The following is a 16442-nucleotide window of genomic DNA, read 5'->3' as shown; positions in this document are numbered from 1 at the left end:
TCTTGAGACACCAGCCAAAGTAGGAGATAAAAAAAAAAAAAAAACAGTTGTCCTTTTTGCCGTAGAGGTTTTGGCCTTCTTAACTTCCAAGGTACATCTGCACACATTTTTGCAGTTAATAGTTTCCATCAGTAGTCCCCTGAAGATCAGACAGCAGCAAGAATCATTGTCTCTATCTTGTAGATCAGAAAACTGAGGGTCAAAGAGTGTGACTGGCCAAAAGTATCATGCTGGTTTATAGTGGAAGGGGCACTTGTGTGCGCATTTCCCACTGGACCAGATGCCTGAAGGACACTGTACAGCAGGGAACTTTTCACCTCAAACAACAAAAGCCAAGGGGTGGAGGGCCGAGACGGATCTTCAGAATTCTCCACGGCAAAGTGGCAGTGTGGTTGCTTTTGCATTCTTGATCACAGCCAGAATCTTAAAATCAAGATTAAGTTCTTGGTCAGCTCACCAAAGCATTAACCAGGGGTATACTCTTGGGTTGCCCAATATTCTTGACTTTTAAGCATTTCTTTTCTTGCATACTAGGGAGACTGCTGGAGCTGCGCCAATACGCCCAGCTGTCCAAGGTGGAGTAAGCCAAAGGTAATTATGAATGCAGTGATAATGTTTGGAGCGCAGTGTTTGTTCCATTGTCAGAACAAACATTCTGGTGGGTGTGTGTGTGCACGGGTGTTGTATGATGCTGTGTTGTCTGCAGGTCAGTTGTATAAATGCAATCAGCATCATTCCTTTAACAACCAGGCATCCTTAGCCTCGTTAAGTGCAGGCAACCTGTCAACCCAGTACCCACCTTCCAGGAACTGTCTACAAAACTCATGGGATTGCAAATCATAGCTGCATTTTGTTGGCTGCTATCCCTGTCCCTGGCCGTGTGTTGGGCCCTTTATTTCTGATACATTATCCTCATTATACCTCTCTTAGAAAGCTATTATTTCCTCCACTTAGGAAAAAAAAAATGTATCTCAGAGAGGGTAAGCATTAGGCCAAGACCACAGAGCTAGTAAAGAGCAAAGCTAGAATTAGGGCCCAGAAAGCAACCTAAGAGTAATGGTCAAGCCAATGGAATTTGGAGTCCATGGCACTGGGATCCAATTCCAATGGGTGATCTTTGGCTAATTACATCATCTATACGGTTTTTCCTCCATAAAATGGAGCTAACAACTATTCTGTGTGTGGCTATTAGGAAAAGTACATTTTAAAATGTACTTTAAAAGCACTCATTAAATATTGCTCTTTTACATACCCCAAAGTCAGTTTCCTTCTATTCCAATAGTAAAATCTCTAACAAAAACACCCCTGGAACTCATGCCTTCCCTACTGATGATTTGGGGACCTTACCACAAACACCCCCCCACCACCCCTTCACACCTACCCCCCCCCCTGTATGATGGAAAGCTATCTCTCCCCCACTCTCCTCGCAAGAGACTGCACCCTTTGCAAACAGCTCTAAGGGTCAGCAAGTCCTTCCTCTTAAGGCTAAGGAGAACTTCTGTGAACTCTAGCTCTGCCCCCTCCCCCATCCACCTGCCTACCTACACACCTAAGAATTCCTTTTCTTTTTAAAAGGGCTCCCGGGCCAGGGAGCCCCACTTTCAATTTGGGCAGTACCCAGGACCCTCCACTGGGGGCGGACTAGAGCCAAAGAGCCCAAGTCCGGGCGGTGGAAGGCGGAGGGCTAGTGCGCTTTCTTCCTTTAGGGCGTGAAGCAGAAGTGTCGATACAACATGTCCTTCAAAGGGTACCTGGAAGGCTGCCGGGAGCAGTGCACCATGGTGATACGGCTCCCCAGGTGCTGCAAGGGCTACTTCGGGCGAGACTGTCAGGGTGAGGGCGCCTCTTACCACCTCGCGATTCTGAAAGGATTGTGCCATCTCTGCGCTGTATCTGAAAGTACAGACGCTGTGGAGCAGGGGTGGGGGAGGGGGCGTCGGACCGCATTGCTCCCAGGAACCCCTCCAAGAAACGATCCGCAAGCAACCATTTTAAAGAGTTGCTTAGCTTTCCTTCCACTTTTCCTTGCGTCATATTTTGTTCTTTACAGAGCTGAGATTCTCCTGTGCCTCAATTGCCATTGGGTTGTGCGTTTTTGCTCAGCAGGACAGCATCAGACATTTCCCATGGTGCTAGAAACACCGTTATTTCATTTCTGATGCTGGTCCAGGACACTGATGAGCACATGAGTTTCAATGCATAGAATTCTACCTTGGCAGGGTGCTGTGCTAATAGGGAGGTGTGGGGGCCATGGTTTCCTGAAACCCCCCTGTTGTGGGATGTATGACATCACCTCCCTCTCTTACCTCACCAGGAAAGGGCTCCTTGCCAAAGGACATTTGGGCCCATTCTGAAATCTTTGTGTATAGATAGAACTTCTGGCCAATCATAACAAACGCCATGGCACTTCCCCTTGACCACACACTGTTTTGATTAAGCAACATTTGTTGCGTGCTGCTTCCCATATATAACAACACATTTAAACCTGGCAACCACCTCTAAGAAACGGATTCTATTTTTTTTTTTTAAGATTTTACTTATTTGACAGAGAGATCACAAGTAGGCAGAGGGGCAGGCAGAGAGAGAGACAGAGAGAGGAGGAAGCAGGCTCCCTGCCTAGCAGAGAGCCCGATGCGGGTCTCGATCCCAGGACCCTGAGATCGTGACCTGAGCTCAAGGCAGAGGCTTAACCCACTGAGCCACCCAGGCAAGCCCTAGAAACAGATTCTATTTTTATCCCCATTTTACACATGAGAAAGTTGAGGCAGAGAGAGGATAAGCAGCAGGCCCAAGATCCCACAGAGTGTCCCCAGAAGCTGTGGTTTTAACCACCATGTGTCCTCCATTCACTGTGGTCCAGTTGAGAAAATTCTGGGCTGGGAGTACACGTGATCACCCAGTATCCACACTCCATCACTTGAGTGTGCACAAAAATCGGTGTCCTTACATTTGCTCAGTGCCTTATGTTTTCAAAGTGCTCTCAGTTACAGTAACCTTTTTTTTTAAAGATTTTATTTATTTGAGAGAGAGGGAGCACACACATAAAGGGACAGAGTGAAACAGACTCCCTGATGAGCAGGAAGCCCAGTGAGAGTCTTGATCCCAGGAGCCTGGGATCATGACCTGAGCCGGAGGCAGACACTTAACCAACTGAGCCCTAAGTAATGTATTTGAACCTCAGTCACAGTGTGGTCTCCGTCATCATCATCATCATCGCCCTCTTCTAGAGCTAACAGAACTGAAGCTCAAAGAAATTCAGCCCAGATCTGCTCAAATTCAGGCCTCCTAACCCCAAATACAATACATGGTTCAGCATATTGCCCTGCCACGGTAGAATCCTATCTGATACATTGAAGTTCAGGCCCCAAAGGCCACTGGCTTGCCCTAAGCATCCGGTGACACTATGTGGGTGTGTCCCCAGGGCCACGGTCTCTCTGGGATCATGGAGATGAGCCCCGCAGCTGAGGGCCGATCAGCCTCACATTACAAAGATGCTGAGCTGCTCTGGGTCTTGGGAGACTGTTGAGTCACTGCTGTGTCGTCTGTTCCAGCCTGCCCGGGAGGAGCGGATGCCCCCTGCAGTAACCGCGGTGTCTGCCTCGATCAGTACTCAGGCATAGGCGAGTGTAGATGCAACACAGGCTTCAATGGGACGGCGTGTGAGCTGTGCCTGCCGGGGAGATTCGGGCCTGACTGTCAGCGTACGTGGCTCCCACACCCCCTGCTTTAGCCTGTTGTTCAGCCGTGTGTTCCCTGTCCTCGTCCACATCACCTGCCTGACCCAGTAGCATCCTCTTCCCCTCTCTCCCATCCCCTCACCTCCCATCTGCCTGCCTTGACATGCGTCTTCCCTCCCTGGATGTATTCCCAGTCCCATCCACCGAAAGAGCCCTAGCTCTAGAAGTGAAATTCACATCCCTTGCAGCCATCAAGACAAGCTGTGACTGAGCAACACTCATTCAGTCACTCAACCAACATGCATTTAGAGTCCTTATTAATATTGACAGCTCATGTTTCCAGTTAATGTTTACTAAGCACCTACTATGTGCCCGGCAGGTATGTTTTGTCTCTTACTTAATCCCCACAACTACCCTTCGTGGGAGGTACTGTCATTACCCCTACTTACCAGATGTGGAAACTGAGACACAAGGGGGCTAAGTGACTTGCTCTAAAGCCAGGAATTGTTCTAAGTTGTAGGGATACAGTGGTGTTGGGAGGGGGCCAAATCCCAATTCTCAAGGAATATACACTTGAAAACAAAGGTAGTTAGTTATAAAGTTATAAAGAGAAAGAAGCAGGTTACGAGAATGGGGAAGGCAGGGAGGCACTATTTTAGAAGACATCTCACACAGGGAATATTTGAGACAAGACCAAAAAGAGGTGGGGGCAGGCATGGGGATCTCCAATGGCAGCTCTGCCCAAAGAAATTTTCAGTTATGCTGGAAATAGTCTGTAACTCTACCAACAGGAGTGAGAGCCCCTAGCCACATGTGGCTGTTGAGCACTCAAAATGTGTGACTAAGGAACTGATTTATTTTAATTACTTTAAATTTACATAGCCACATGTAGCAAGGACTACTGTACAGAGCAGTTGCAGACTAGAGGAATGGCGTTTCTAGAAGAGAAATGAGCCAGTGCAAAGGTCCTGAGGCAGAAATGGGTGTGGCATGCACTGATAGTGGCTGAGCAGAGTGGGCAAAGAGGGAGAGAGGAAGGTAATGAAATCTGAAGGCCACCAGAGACCAGGAAACATAAGAGCTTCCTGGCAGAGGTAGCCCTTCATCTATTCTAAGTGTAATGGTGGCCAGTGAAGGACTGTGAATGGAGGAGTGCGCTGAACAGATTAGAAAGGATTGCTGCAGCTGCCCCAAGGAGAACTTACTGTAGGAAAGCAAGAGCAGAAGCAGGGCCACCTCTGGGGAACTGAAGGAAATAATCCAGGTGAGAGCCGGTAGTGCCTTGGGGCAGGGGTATAGTGCTCCAGGTGGCAAGAAGAGGAAGACTTGGTACATATCTTGAAGATGTCGCTGCTAAATAGATTCTCTGTTAGGAGATTCTATAAGGTTCTCTCTTCTTTCTATTCTGCTACATACCCTATGACACCCTCTTACTTCTGTGTTTATAACACTCACCATCTTTATAATTACATGTTCAAAAGCCAGTTGCTCCTGGACTGTAAACCCCATGAGAGCAGGAACCTTCTGTTTTCTGTTTTTCACTGTAAGCTCATTGCCTAGTCGTGTCGGCCCCATGATAGCCATGGACTATGTTCCTTCGAATGAATGAATGAAAACGATGACATAAGCATGATCCTCCCACACTGACAACACAGCCAACAGGTGGCCAGTGAGCTGACTGATAGGATTTCCACCCCTGATCACTGATTTCCAATCCCCCTCCAATTTGTTTTACAGCTTGTGGCTGCTCAGCCCACGGACAGTGTGATGACGGCCCCACGGGCTCAGGACAGTGCTTCTGTGAAACAGGGTGGACTGGCCGCTTCTGCGACACTCAGACAGGTGTGTCCCGGGAGCGGTCGGCTGTCTGGAGCAACGCGCTGCCGATCGGCCTCCCAAAACCTTCAGCTGAGGTTGGGGGCCTGCGAGGCACCTGAAAAAAACAACAAAACGGGTGTTTCCTTTTCCACAAGGAAAAGAAGGTTTGGATACATGGCCCCAGGCCTCAGGAGATTTGGGGACTAGAGGAAAAACTGGCTGAAAAGATTTAACTCAAACCCATGAAACCAGCACACCGTCCCGTGCAATCACAGAGGGACCCAGCTTGGGCGGACAATACAGGGTTGGGCAGGAATGGTCCCGCAGAATCACGGTCCCGGGCACACACATGTGCCAACAGACGCAGAGTGGTTTCACAGAAAATGCATGGTACTGTGGAGTCTGGGATCTGACCCCCGTTTCTGCTAGTTATTAGGTGAATGGCCCGGAATAACCCACCCAGGACGGGCCTCAGTGCACTCACCTGCAAAAGAAAGGGCCTGATCAACCCTTTGCAGGGGAGGGTCTGTGAGGGTCGGAGATGGTGTTTATGAAGGACCCCGCATGTCAGACACTAATGAGAGCTGCCATTATCATTGTCAATCATGATCCTCATCATCACGATCTAGATCCTTCCTGAGCAGCCAGTTTTCTGAGGTGCCCCATTTACCCTGAGCCCTGACTTCTGGTGGAAGGTCTGAGATGTGAAGGTTGAATTATCACTGTGAACCGCTGGGGGCAGCGGGGCAGGAGGGTATGATTAAGTTCTCCCCATGGGCTTAAGCAAACTGTGATTCCAGAACCCCTGAACTTCCGTTCCCGCGCCTCCCCTCCTCCCCTGACCGCCCCATGGCTCTGCGCTGTCTGTTGACACGGTCACCCCATTCACCCACCAGAGCTCCAGACTTCCCTCAAGCTGAGCAGTGCCCTCAGAAGCCCATGGAATTTCTCCTCCAATCCAGTCTGCTCCTTCTGGAGCCTATGCCTGTAGGGCCAAAGAGCTAATCTGGTGAATTTATCATTGTTGAGGTATAAGGTTTTAACTGATTGCCCATAGAAGTGACATATCATAGTTCAATCTGAATAGCATTGTAGAGTTAATGTGTTCATACTACAGAGTCATTCTGGGATCTCAGAATCTCCAGGCTGGGAGGAAACTTAGCAAATCACCCTATCCTCCCACTGGAAGGGGGGTACTTCTGAAACACGGGGACGGGCCAGACAGCGAGTCTCGGTGTGCCCAAGTCCTCACATCACAGGTGCAGCATGAACGGTGACGTCCTTGCTTGCAGCCTTGCCCCCTGTGTGCACACCTTCTTGCTCTGCTCACGCCACCTGTAAGGAGAACAACACCTGTGAGTGTAACCTGAATTATGAAGGGGACGGAATCACGTGCACAGGTAGGTCCTGTTGGTGCGTGTGTGAAACAGGGTGGGGCAGGAGCAGAGTGGAATTGGTCACAGTGCCTGGACTTCTTCCTGACCCTCCCATTCCTGCCTGGGTCATTTTCCCAGTACCTACCCTCTCTGTGACTCAGTATCCTAAATGTGGTTTGCTCATGCACCTCTCAGGTCATTGTTCTGAAATCGCTTTGCACACTCAGAGTGATGCACCTTATTGTAGAGTGTTTTTGTAACTCCACAGGGAACCCAGCCTTCAAAAAAAATATCAGAAAATACCTTACAGTACTAAAAAAAAAAAAACAAACCTAACTCTTACTTTCATCATTTGGTGAGAATCACTCTAACCATTGCCATGTCTGTCTTTAGTAATTAAGACATAGGTTCAGCCGTGCAGAGACCCAAAGGGACAGTGGCAAAAACAAGGCAAATGTTCAGATGTTTATTTTTACCTCATATAGTAGTTTGAATGGAGCCATCCAAAACTAACATAACTCTGACAGGACATCTGGGAGCCCAGACTCTACCTTGTTGCTCTGCCATCATTCACTTCCCTGGCCTGAGATGGTCATCCAGCACATCCCAGGCAGCAGGATGGGCAAGGTGAAGAGGGAGGCAAACCTCCTTCCCTCAAATTTTTACTGACTTCTAGATGCACCTAGAAGTCAGTAAAAATTTCTTCTGTTCCCATTGCATCAGCTGGAGCCCCATCACCTGTCATACCTAGTTGCAAAGGAGCCTGGGAAATGTAGTCTTCATTTAGACAACCATGAGCCCAATGAAAAATCTCTTACTATAGAAAAAGGAGACAATAGATATTGGGAGAAACCTACCAGCCTATGCCACATGTACTTTCTAACTTCTTTCATGCATAAATATGTAAATAAAGATACATAATTTCTTTACAGAAATTAGCTCTTGTTATACCTGCTGTTTTGTAATCTGCCAGAAGGCAGTCCAGAAATAGGCCACTTATCAACAATGGCAGCAAAGACTCAGGTTCTGTCTTTCCACTCTACTGTTCTTAGGATGAGGCCTTTGGTCCTCATGTTTATTCTCTCAAAATTTCAAGTGGCTGCCATGACTCCAGGCAAAAGCCAGGCAGGAGAAATCAGATAGCTTTCTAGCTGCTCCTGAGGCTAGAGCTCATCTAGTATTGGGTTGAAATTTGGGAGATTGTGAAAACAAAGGTCCTAACAGGTAGCACAACACAGTGGGGAAAGTATGAGCTTTGGGCGTCAAACCAAGTAGGGTTTAAGTCCCTGTCCCACCACGTTATCACCGGGGGTAAGACAGTTAAATTCTCTGGGTTTCAGTGCGACCATCTGTGGAGTGAGGTTAACGAAGACCATCTCATGAAGTACTCAAGAGTACAGTAACTACACACACACACACACACACACACACACACACACACACATACACACACCTGTCCTAACATTAAAAACTCAAACTCATTCAGGAAACTAGCAAAGTGGAGCCTAGAGGTATGTGACAAAGGAGGTCACAGGTGCACAGAGGTCATCAGGCCTGGTCTCAGAGGCTATCAGCCACACGATTCTAGTGTCCCCAGAGGCTAGCCCAGGGGCTCTCGGGAATGGGGAAGGAAGACCCCAACCTGCTGGGGCCCATTTCCTTCCCAATGTCCCCTGATCCCAGGGTGACCCCTAACCCCCGTCTGAAGCTCACATTCCACACACCGTGGTTCAGTGCGCCCTCTCCCTTCTGCTCGTGCAGTTGTGGATTTCTGCAAACAGAACAACGGGGGCTGTGCCAAGGTGGCCAGGTGTTCCCAGAAGGGCACCAAGGTGTCCTGCAGCTGTCTGAAGGGCTACAAGGGGGACGGTCGCAGCTGCAAGGAGATAGACCCCTGTGCCGACGGCCTCAACGGTGGGTGTCACGAGCACGCCACCTGCAAGATGACCGGCCCGGTGAGTCTCTCTTCCCCCGGGAAACTCGGGAGCGGCTCCGCGTCGCTCAGCCTCGCTTCCCTCTGCTCGCCGTTCGGCCTCCCCCTCAGCTTCCTTCCCACCGCGCTCTACGTCCTGTCATGTCAGGTCTGCAGACCGAATGCCAAGTGGTGTCCTAAACAGAAAAGGGACATGAGGAGGAAAACCGGTGAAATCTACATAAAATCGATGGTTAATTCATAGTAATGTGCCATTATTTATTTCTTAGTGGGGTTTTTTTTTCTTTTGTTTTTTGTTTGTTTGTTTTTTGGTTTTTGGGGTTTTTTTGTTTTGTTTTGTTTTGTTGTTTTTTGTGGTTTTTTGAGACAGAGAGAAAGAGCACAAGAATGGGGCAAGGAGTAGAGGGAGAGGGGAGGGAGAAGCAGACTCTCCACTGAGCAGGGAGCCCCATATGGGACTCAATTCCAGGACCCCGGGATCATGACCCAAGTGGAAGGCAGACACTTAATCGACTGAGGCACCCAGGTGTCCCCATTTCTTAGCTTTGACAAAGATACTGTGACTAGGTAACGTGAGGGAACATGGTGAAGCGTATATGGCAACACTTTCTGCTATCTTGGCAGCTCTCCTCAAAATCTAGAATTATCCAAAGTAATAAGTTTATTAAAACAAAATGTCAGTGAAAAGTGGGGGGAAAGTGCAGGTTTGGACCCCCAAACTCAAGCCTTTTTAGAATGGGATCAGTGCCCTGGTGCCAGGTTTATCTGTTGGGAAGGGAAGTTGGTAGAAGATAATGTCCACTGTGGTCCTAAGTGTGAACTTGGGACTCAGAGTCACTCTCTGACTCTTAGCTCCCCCACTTATACTCCGTGGCCCAGAGTTGGCTACTTGATTTCTCCCAGTCTCTGTTTCCTCATTTGCCAGGTGAGTCTAATAATGCAGCCCTCATAGAATTGTTCGGGGATTAAGTGAGGTCATTTATTGATTGGGCAAGTGGTCATCAGGCACCTGCCGTGTGCTGTTGTCAGAGCCAGGGATGTAGCAATGAAATGTGAGGGGGGGAGGGGGCAATGCTCTGGGCAGAAACAGGTGCACAAGATACTTTCAGAAAGTACCAAGCACCTGACCAAGAGTCAGGCAGAGTATGAATTGGGCCAGCGTGATAGAAGGGATGAAGAGGGTTGCTTTCTTTAACGGGTCAGGGACGCTGTCTCCGAGGAACATTTGAGCCTAGGGGACATTTCCTCATGAGTCTGTACCAACATGAGACATAGCAATGACTTAATTGCCACTATTTATAAGCAAGGCATTTTCCTGGTGCTTCAGAGCATCTCCTGTGCTGGATGGAGGCCTGCAGAGCACATCAGGGTCCTGGAGTCCTAGAAAAGGGGCTTCTCATCGCTTCGGCTCTCCCCACAGGGCAAGCACAAGTGTGAATGTAAAAGTCATTACGTGGGAGACGGGACAGACTGTGAGCCAGAGCAGCTGCCCATCGACCGATGTTTGCAGGACAACGGGCAGTGCCACGCCGATGCCGACTGTGCCGATCTCCACTTCCAAGGTCAGTGTGGCTAGGGGGTCACTGGCCTTCTGGCCTGGGGAAGGGATTTGCTCAAGAGCAAAGGGGAACAGAATTAAAAGCCAGGCCAAACAGCCCAAGCATTGCCCAGGAGGTAGCAGGATTTGGTAGCAGAGGACTGAAATAATTCATCTCGACTGGGAGCCTTAGAACTAGGAGGGAGCTCAAAGGTCATCCAATGTGAATTTTCCTGAAACAGGCTTTCCCCAAGTTGCTTAGCAACCATCGGTTGGAATTGAATCTAAGGAGCATAGTTCAGGGTTTAAATAACAGAGGAAGCACCTGCCACGTGCAGATGCAGCTTCTGAGCGGTTGTTTCGATAATACACATCGATCGGCATGTGTGGCATTCTCTTCCGAGGCTGATCTAAATGGCTTATAATAAACCCACAAGTAATGTAAAACTAGGAATCACAACACACAACAAAGTAGAAAGCCAAATTGGAAATGCAGAGGTGTAGGTGATCTTAAAGCCTCAAGGAGGAAATCCACAAGGGACCCAGCAAGGTCATTCTGAGCCAGAGGGACAGCAGTGGTTCAGAGAGCAATTCAGGGTATTACATGTTATGGCCAATCAAGATTTATTGGATGTCTCTGACTAGGACAGGGTTGTTTTAGAGACATGGTATTGTTAGTGAGGCAGTTTTTACAAATCTCAATAGTAACTACTGAATTAACACCTGATGCATACTGTCTTAATCCGTTCGGACTGCTACTATCTACTGAGTGGCTTAAAAACAACAGAAATGTGTTTCTCACCATTCTGGAGCCTGGAAGGCTACGATCAGGGTGCTGGCATGGCCATCTTCTAGGGAAGGTCCTCTTCCAGGTTCTGACTGTTGTCTTCTTGTGTCCTCATGTGGCAGAAGGAATAGGAAGCTCTCTGAGGTCCCTTTTATAAGGGCACAAACCTGGGACACCCGGCTGGCTCAGTCCGTGGAACGTGCCACTCTTTTTTTTTTTTTTTTTTTTTTAAGATTTTATTTATTTATTTGTCAGAGAGAGACAGCGAGCACAGGCAGACAGAGTGGCAAGCAGAGTCAGAGGGAGAAGCAGGCTTCCCGCAGAGCAAGGAGCCCGATGTGGGACTCGATCCCAGGATGCTGGGATCATGACCTGAGCCGAAGGCAGCCGCCCAACCAACGGAGCCACCCAGGGGTCCCTGGAACATGCCACTCTTAATCTCGGGGTTGTTTGTGCCCCATGTTGAGTGTAGAGATTACTTTAAAAATACACACACACACAGACTCACCCCACGCAAGAGGGCTTTCCCCTCATGACCCGATTACCTCCCAATGGCCCCACTACCTAATACCAACACATTGGGAATATCACCCCATGAATCTGGGGGGACACAAACATGCAGTCTATAACATGGGCCAAATTCTAAGATGCTTCAGGTCCCTTTCGGGGATGAGATAGAAGAAATGTAAGCAAGGAAAATACACAGGATATATGACATTGTCTTTTTTCAAGGGGATTCCCAGTGTTGCTGAAGACATTTTTTAAATTGATAAGACAAGGAAAGGCAAGTCACAGAACCGAAGACAGCAGTTTATCTTGTGCTGATGGTTCAACTTAAAAAAAAAGAGAGAGCACGAATAGAAGAAAACTGAAAGCAGGGACTCAACAGATATGTGTATGCCCATGTTAAACCAAAAGGTGGAAACAACCCTAGTGTCCATCAACAAAGGAGTGGATAAACACACTGTAGCTTATCCATATGGTGTGATATAATCTGGTCCTGGAAAGGGAAGGAAATTCTGGCATGTGCTGTAACATGAATGAAACTTGAAACCATGTCTCGTGAAATAAACCAGACACCACAGGATAAATATTATGGACATATGCAAGGGATCTATGACAGGCAAATTCATAGAGACAGAAAGTAGAGTAGAGGTTACCAGGGGCTGCAGAGAGGGAGATGGAGAGTCACAATTTGATGGTGACCACGTTTCTGTTTGGAATGATGGAAACATTCTAGACATGGATAGTGATGTTGGTTGTATAACATTGTAAATCTACTTAATACCACTGAATTGTACCCTTAAGATGGTCAAAAAAGTAAATTGCATGTTATATATATTTATCAGTGTAAAAAAGTTATTTTGAAGAATTGACAGAGATGGGAAAGATCCCTAGGTAGGATGAGAAAGGGAATACTCAGATAAGCTTAATAGAGGCCTGGGACTATGGTGGAGACTCAAAAGATGTCATGGCAATGACCTCAAGGTAATAGGGTCTCAACCAGGAAGAAGGGTGAGCTTAAGGCAGCCCTATGGCCAGAGAAGGTGAGGATAAGTAAGCCACATAAGGTTTCTATCTCAAGAAAGCAAACCCAGTGTGGTTGTGTTCAAACAGATGGGAAGCAACATGGTGCAACATTTGAGAGCTTGGTTGGGGACATTCTATGTTCAAGGTGAGGCTACCAAGCAGAAGGATTCTATAAGCAGTTACAATTTAGGATGGGTGCCGAAATGTGCACCTGGGACCAGGGACGTTGATCTGCGAGCCTTTTGCCTCAAAGAGTGAAGTCAAGAAAGTGCTCGGCTTTTTTCTTCAGGGCACGGTCCACTCAGCCAGTCCTGTTGTTCCCACAGCTGACTCACAGGTGGAAATCTATTCAGCTCTTCTTTTCCGGGGGGCTTTTCCCTTCTGCTCTCATGAATGTCAAGAAAGAGACAGGAGTGTTACTAAGTGACTGGGCATCAGAATTGGACTCACCCGCTGTTGAAGCTGAGTAGTTACCCTTAGGAAGCCAGGATGGTTTAGGGCTAAGACCTCAGCTTTCCCTGTGGGCTTGGTTACAGAACCATGCCACACTTGGAAGGAAGTACCTACTCTTCCGGTTCAGAGGAGGGCAAACTGGTACAGCCTTCATGGCAGCCAGTTGGACAACGTGTGCTGAGAGCCTTAAAATAATTCACGCTGAGACTTGGTAGCTCCACTTCAAGAAACACATCCAATAGACACACAATCTAATAAGGGAATAAAGATAGATGTACCATCCTAGCATTACTTTGCATCATAAAAGATTACAGATAACCCATATCTAACAGTCAAGGATGATCAAATGCACTGTTACATATCCACTCAGATGCCCTATTAAGAATCATGTTGCCTTAGCAACATGGAAAAACATCTGTCCATCCTTCCCCAGACTGTTATGCTGGAAGTGTCTGCAATTCTGATAGGTCTGACAGGATCATACAACCTGTGGAATGTTCTGCCAGACTAAGGTCAAAGAAAGACCTTGAACTTAACTCTTTTTGGTGTAGAAAGTGACCTTTTAGTGGCATTTGGTAATGAACTTGACAATGTAAAGATGTAACTCGGTTCTTGAACTATTTCTGGTCTCTGCATTTAATTGTCTGGCTAAAAAAGATTTCAGCCAGGAAAAAGTGATAACTCTTTCAGTCTCTTAGGGGAGAAATGGCAAGAAAACTTTTTTAAGGGCAGAGTGAGACCAGAAAACATAGAGTCCTTGGCAAAGACTCTCTCTCTCTCTCTCTCTCTCTTTTTTAAGATTTTTTTTTTAATTTATTTGACAGAGAGAGAGAGATCACAAGTAGGCAGAGAGGCAGGCAGAGAGAGAGGAGGAAGCAGGCCCCCTGCTCAGCAGAGAGCCCGATGTGGGGCTCGATCCCAGGACCCTGAGATCATGACCTGAGCCGAAGGCAGAGGCTTTAACCCACTGAGCCACCCAGACGCGCTGCAAAGACTCTCTTTAAAGTATTTTGTCATGGCTGTAAAGTTCACAAAAATTATTCAACTATAAGTATTGAGGGGGAAATCCTCTTGCTAGAGGAAATGGGGGAATAATCATGATTCAATGTTAAGTTTTTAAAAAGCTTTCTAGGGGCACCTGGGTGGCTCAGTGGGTTGAAGCCTCTGCCTTCAGCTCAGGTCATGATCTCAGGGTCCTGGGATCGAGCCCCACATTGGGCTTTCTGCTGAGCAGGGAGCTTGCTTCCTCCTCTCTCTCTGCCTGCCTCTCTGCCTACTTGTGATCTCTCTCTCTCTGTATCAAATAAATAAATAAAATTTTTTAAAAAATTCTAAAAACTCTATATGCAGGATGCTGCCACATTTGTAATGTATATGACATGTAAAGGAAGAGGTAAAAAGTCTAGAAGAGTATGAAATTATGTCAAAATAAGTTACCAAGAAAGAAAATAAAAATTCTTTAGGGGAAGTATGCCAAAATGTTAGCCCTGGAGTAATGATTATTTCCAGGGAATAAGGTTTTAGGTGATTTGTATTTTTTTTCTTACTTTGTTGATTGCCCAAATTTCTACAATAACATGTGCCGTTTTTGTATTGAGAAAAGAAATAAATATTTTAAATGATGTGCTTCAATCTACCTTGAAGGGAAGTGGCTCTCCAAGGCCCCTGGGATACAGCTTGCCTTCTGCTTTGCCAGTCCTTTCCTGGGAACCCTGCCAACCAGGCGGGCTGACCTATGATTGCTGTCTTTTCCCTTCTAGATACCACCGTCGGAGTGTTCCATCTCCGCTCCCCGCTGGGCCAGTACAAGCTGACCTTTGACAAAGCCAAAGAGGCGTGTGCCAACGAGGCAGCAAGCATGGCAACCTACAACCAGCTCTCCTACGCCCAAAAGGTGGTCCCCAGCTGGTCAGCCCCACGCAGGCAGGGTCTGCAGGGGACAGGGTGCAGCCTCTTCTTAACACAAGGGAGACCTGGGCTGCTGCCTTCTTGGAGGGGAAGGAGGGTGCTCCTGGAGCAATGGTATCAATTCATCACATCTGTCGGGCATGCACTGTGTGTCAGGTGTCGTGCAAGTGCTTTGTTGATAACCCTGTCCATCCTTATAACATTCCTGGAAGTAGGCGTCACTATTCCCATTTTACAGAGGGGGCAACTGAGGCTCTGAAAGGTTAAGTAATGTGCCCAAGGTCATCCAGACAAGAGGTGGCAGATCCAGTATTCAAATGTAGCCCTTACTCCAAAAGTCTGTTTTCTACTATGACATTCAACTGCTAAGACAGAAGCACAGACTGGGAGTGCATGTCCCACAGCTGAAAACCAGAAAGAGATCCATCGCCAGAGGCCTAGGAACTCCTTGAACACACAAAATATCTGAGGGTCTCTGAAATGTCTGGCGGGGATGTGAAAGTCATAAATGGGGATTGGCCCAGCTCTTGGCAGCAACCAGGTAGGAGATGGAGCTCTAGTAAAGGCTACTCTCTTGGTCCCCCAAACCAGAAGCCCTGCGTATTTGGAAAGGCCAGCACCTTGGAGTTACAGGCTAGCAATTGCTCAGCGGACATAGAGGAGGTAACTGCCTACACAGTATGATTCTAAGGCTGCTCCTCCAAATTCCCTCACCATCCAGTCTCCGCCTTCCTTCAAACCTGGCATTTTTTCACCAAGGAACAAAACCTCTGATGCCAGGCCCCAGCATATTGGAGGGTCTGAATTTTTGCTCTCCTGCTTGCCAATTTTGTGGCCTTGATGAGGCCATGGAAACCTCTGTCCTACTTGGCATTTGTGTATAGGACTAAAGGTAATAGGCACTGTAGTGACGGTACACTCAGTTTTTAACATTAAGAGCTGTGGAAAGGGCCGCTCACTCAGGTTTGAACCTCAGTTTAACTACTAGCTAGCTGAGCAAGTTACTTAACTCCTTTTTGCCTCAATTTTGTCAGTTATATGATGGGGATTTTTTTTTTTTAAGTTTCTATCTTATAGAGTTGGTATGAGGGTTAAAAGTGCTGACACAGGAAAAGCCCTTACAACAGAACCTGGCCCAGAGTAAGCTCTCAATAAATATGATGATGATAATGATAATGATGGTGACGACAGTGATGATCGTGGTGATAATGATGGTCGTGGCGATGATCGTGATGATGGTGATAAAGGGGATGATGATGATAGTGATATGACGATGGTGGTGATGGCAGTGATGGTGACAATAGTGATCATGGTGATAATGATGGTCGTGGTGATGATGGTGATCATGGTGTTGAAGGTGATGATGATGATAATGATGTGATGATGGTGGTGATGGCAGTGATGGTAACGATAGTGATGATCA

General features: G+C 47.4%; 1 protein-coding gene across 2 annotated transcripts in view; it reads left to right on the top strand.

Annotated features, from left to right (window-relative positions):
• STAB2 (stabilin 2) overlaps window positions 1-16442 on the top strand; it is a 137959-nt gene that overhangs the window by 108325 nt on the left and 13192 nt on the right. For both annotated transcript variants that reach the window (XM_059402221.1, XM_059402222.1), the window contains exons 51-58: window positions 535-591; window positions 1707-1833; window positions 3552-3701; window positions 5415-5519; window positions 6788-6895; window positions 8633-8826; window positions 10225-10366; window positions 14872-15005. In XM_059402221.1, the coding sequence (XP_059258204.1) occupies window positions 535-591; window positions 1707-1833; window positions 3552-3701; window positions 5415-5519; window positions 6788-6895; window positions 8633-8826; window positions 10225-10366; window positions 14872-15005 (1017 nt within the window). The remainder of the gene's footprint in view (window positions 1-534; window positions 592-1706; window positions 1834-3551; window positions 3702-5414; window positions 5520-6787; window positions 6896-8632; window positions 8827-10224; window positions 10367-14871; window positions 15006-16442) is intronic.

The sequence above is a fragment of the Mustela nigripes genome, chromosome 6 (genome assembly GCF_022355385.1).
Source record: "Mustela nigripes isolate SB6536 chromosome 6, MUSNIG.SB6536, whole genome shotgun sequence".
Taxonomy (NCBI): Eukaryota; Metazoa; Chordata; class Mammalia; order Carnivora; family Mustelidae; genus Mustela; species Mustela nigripes.
This window is presented reverse-complemented; position numbering and strand designations above follow the sequence as displayed.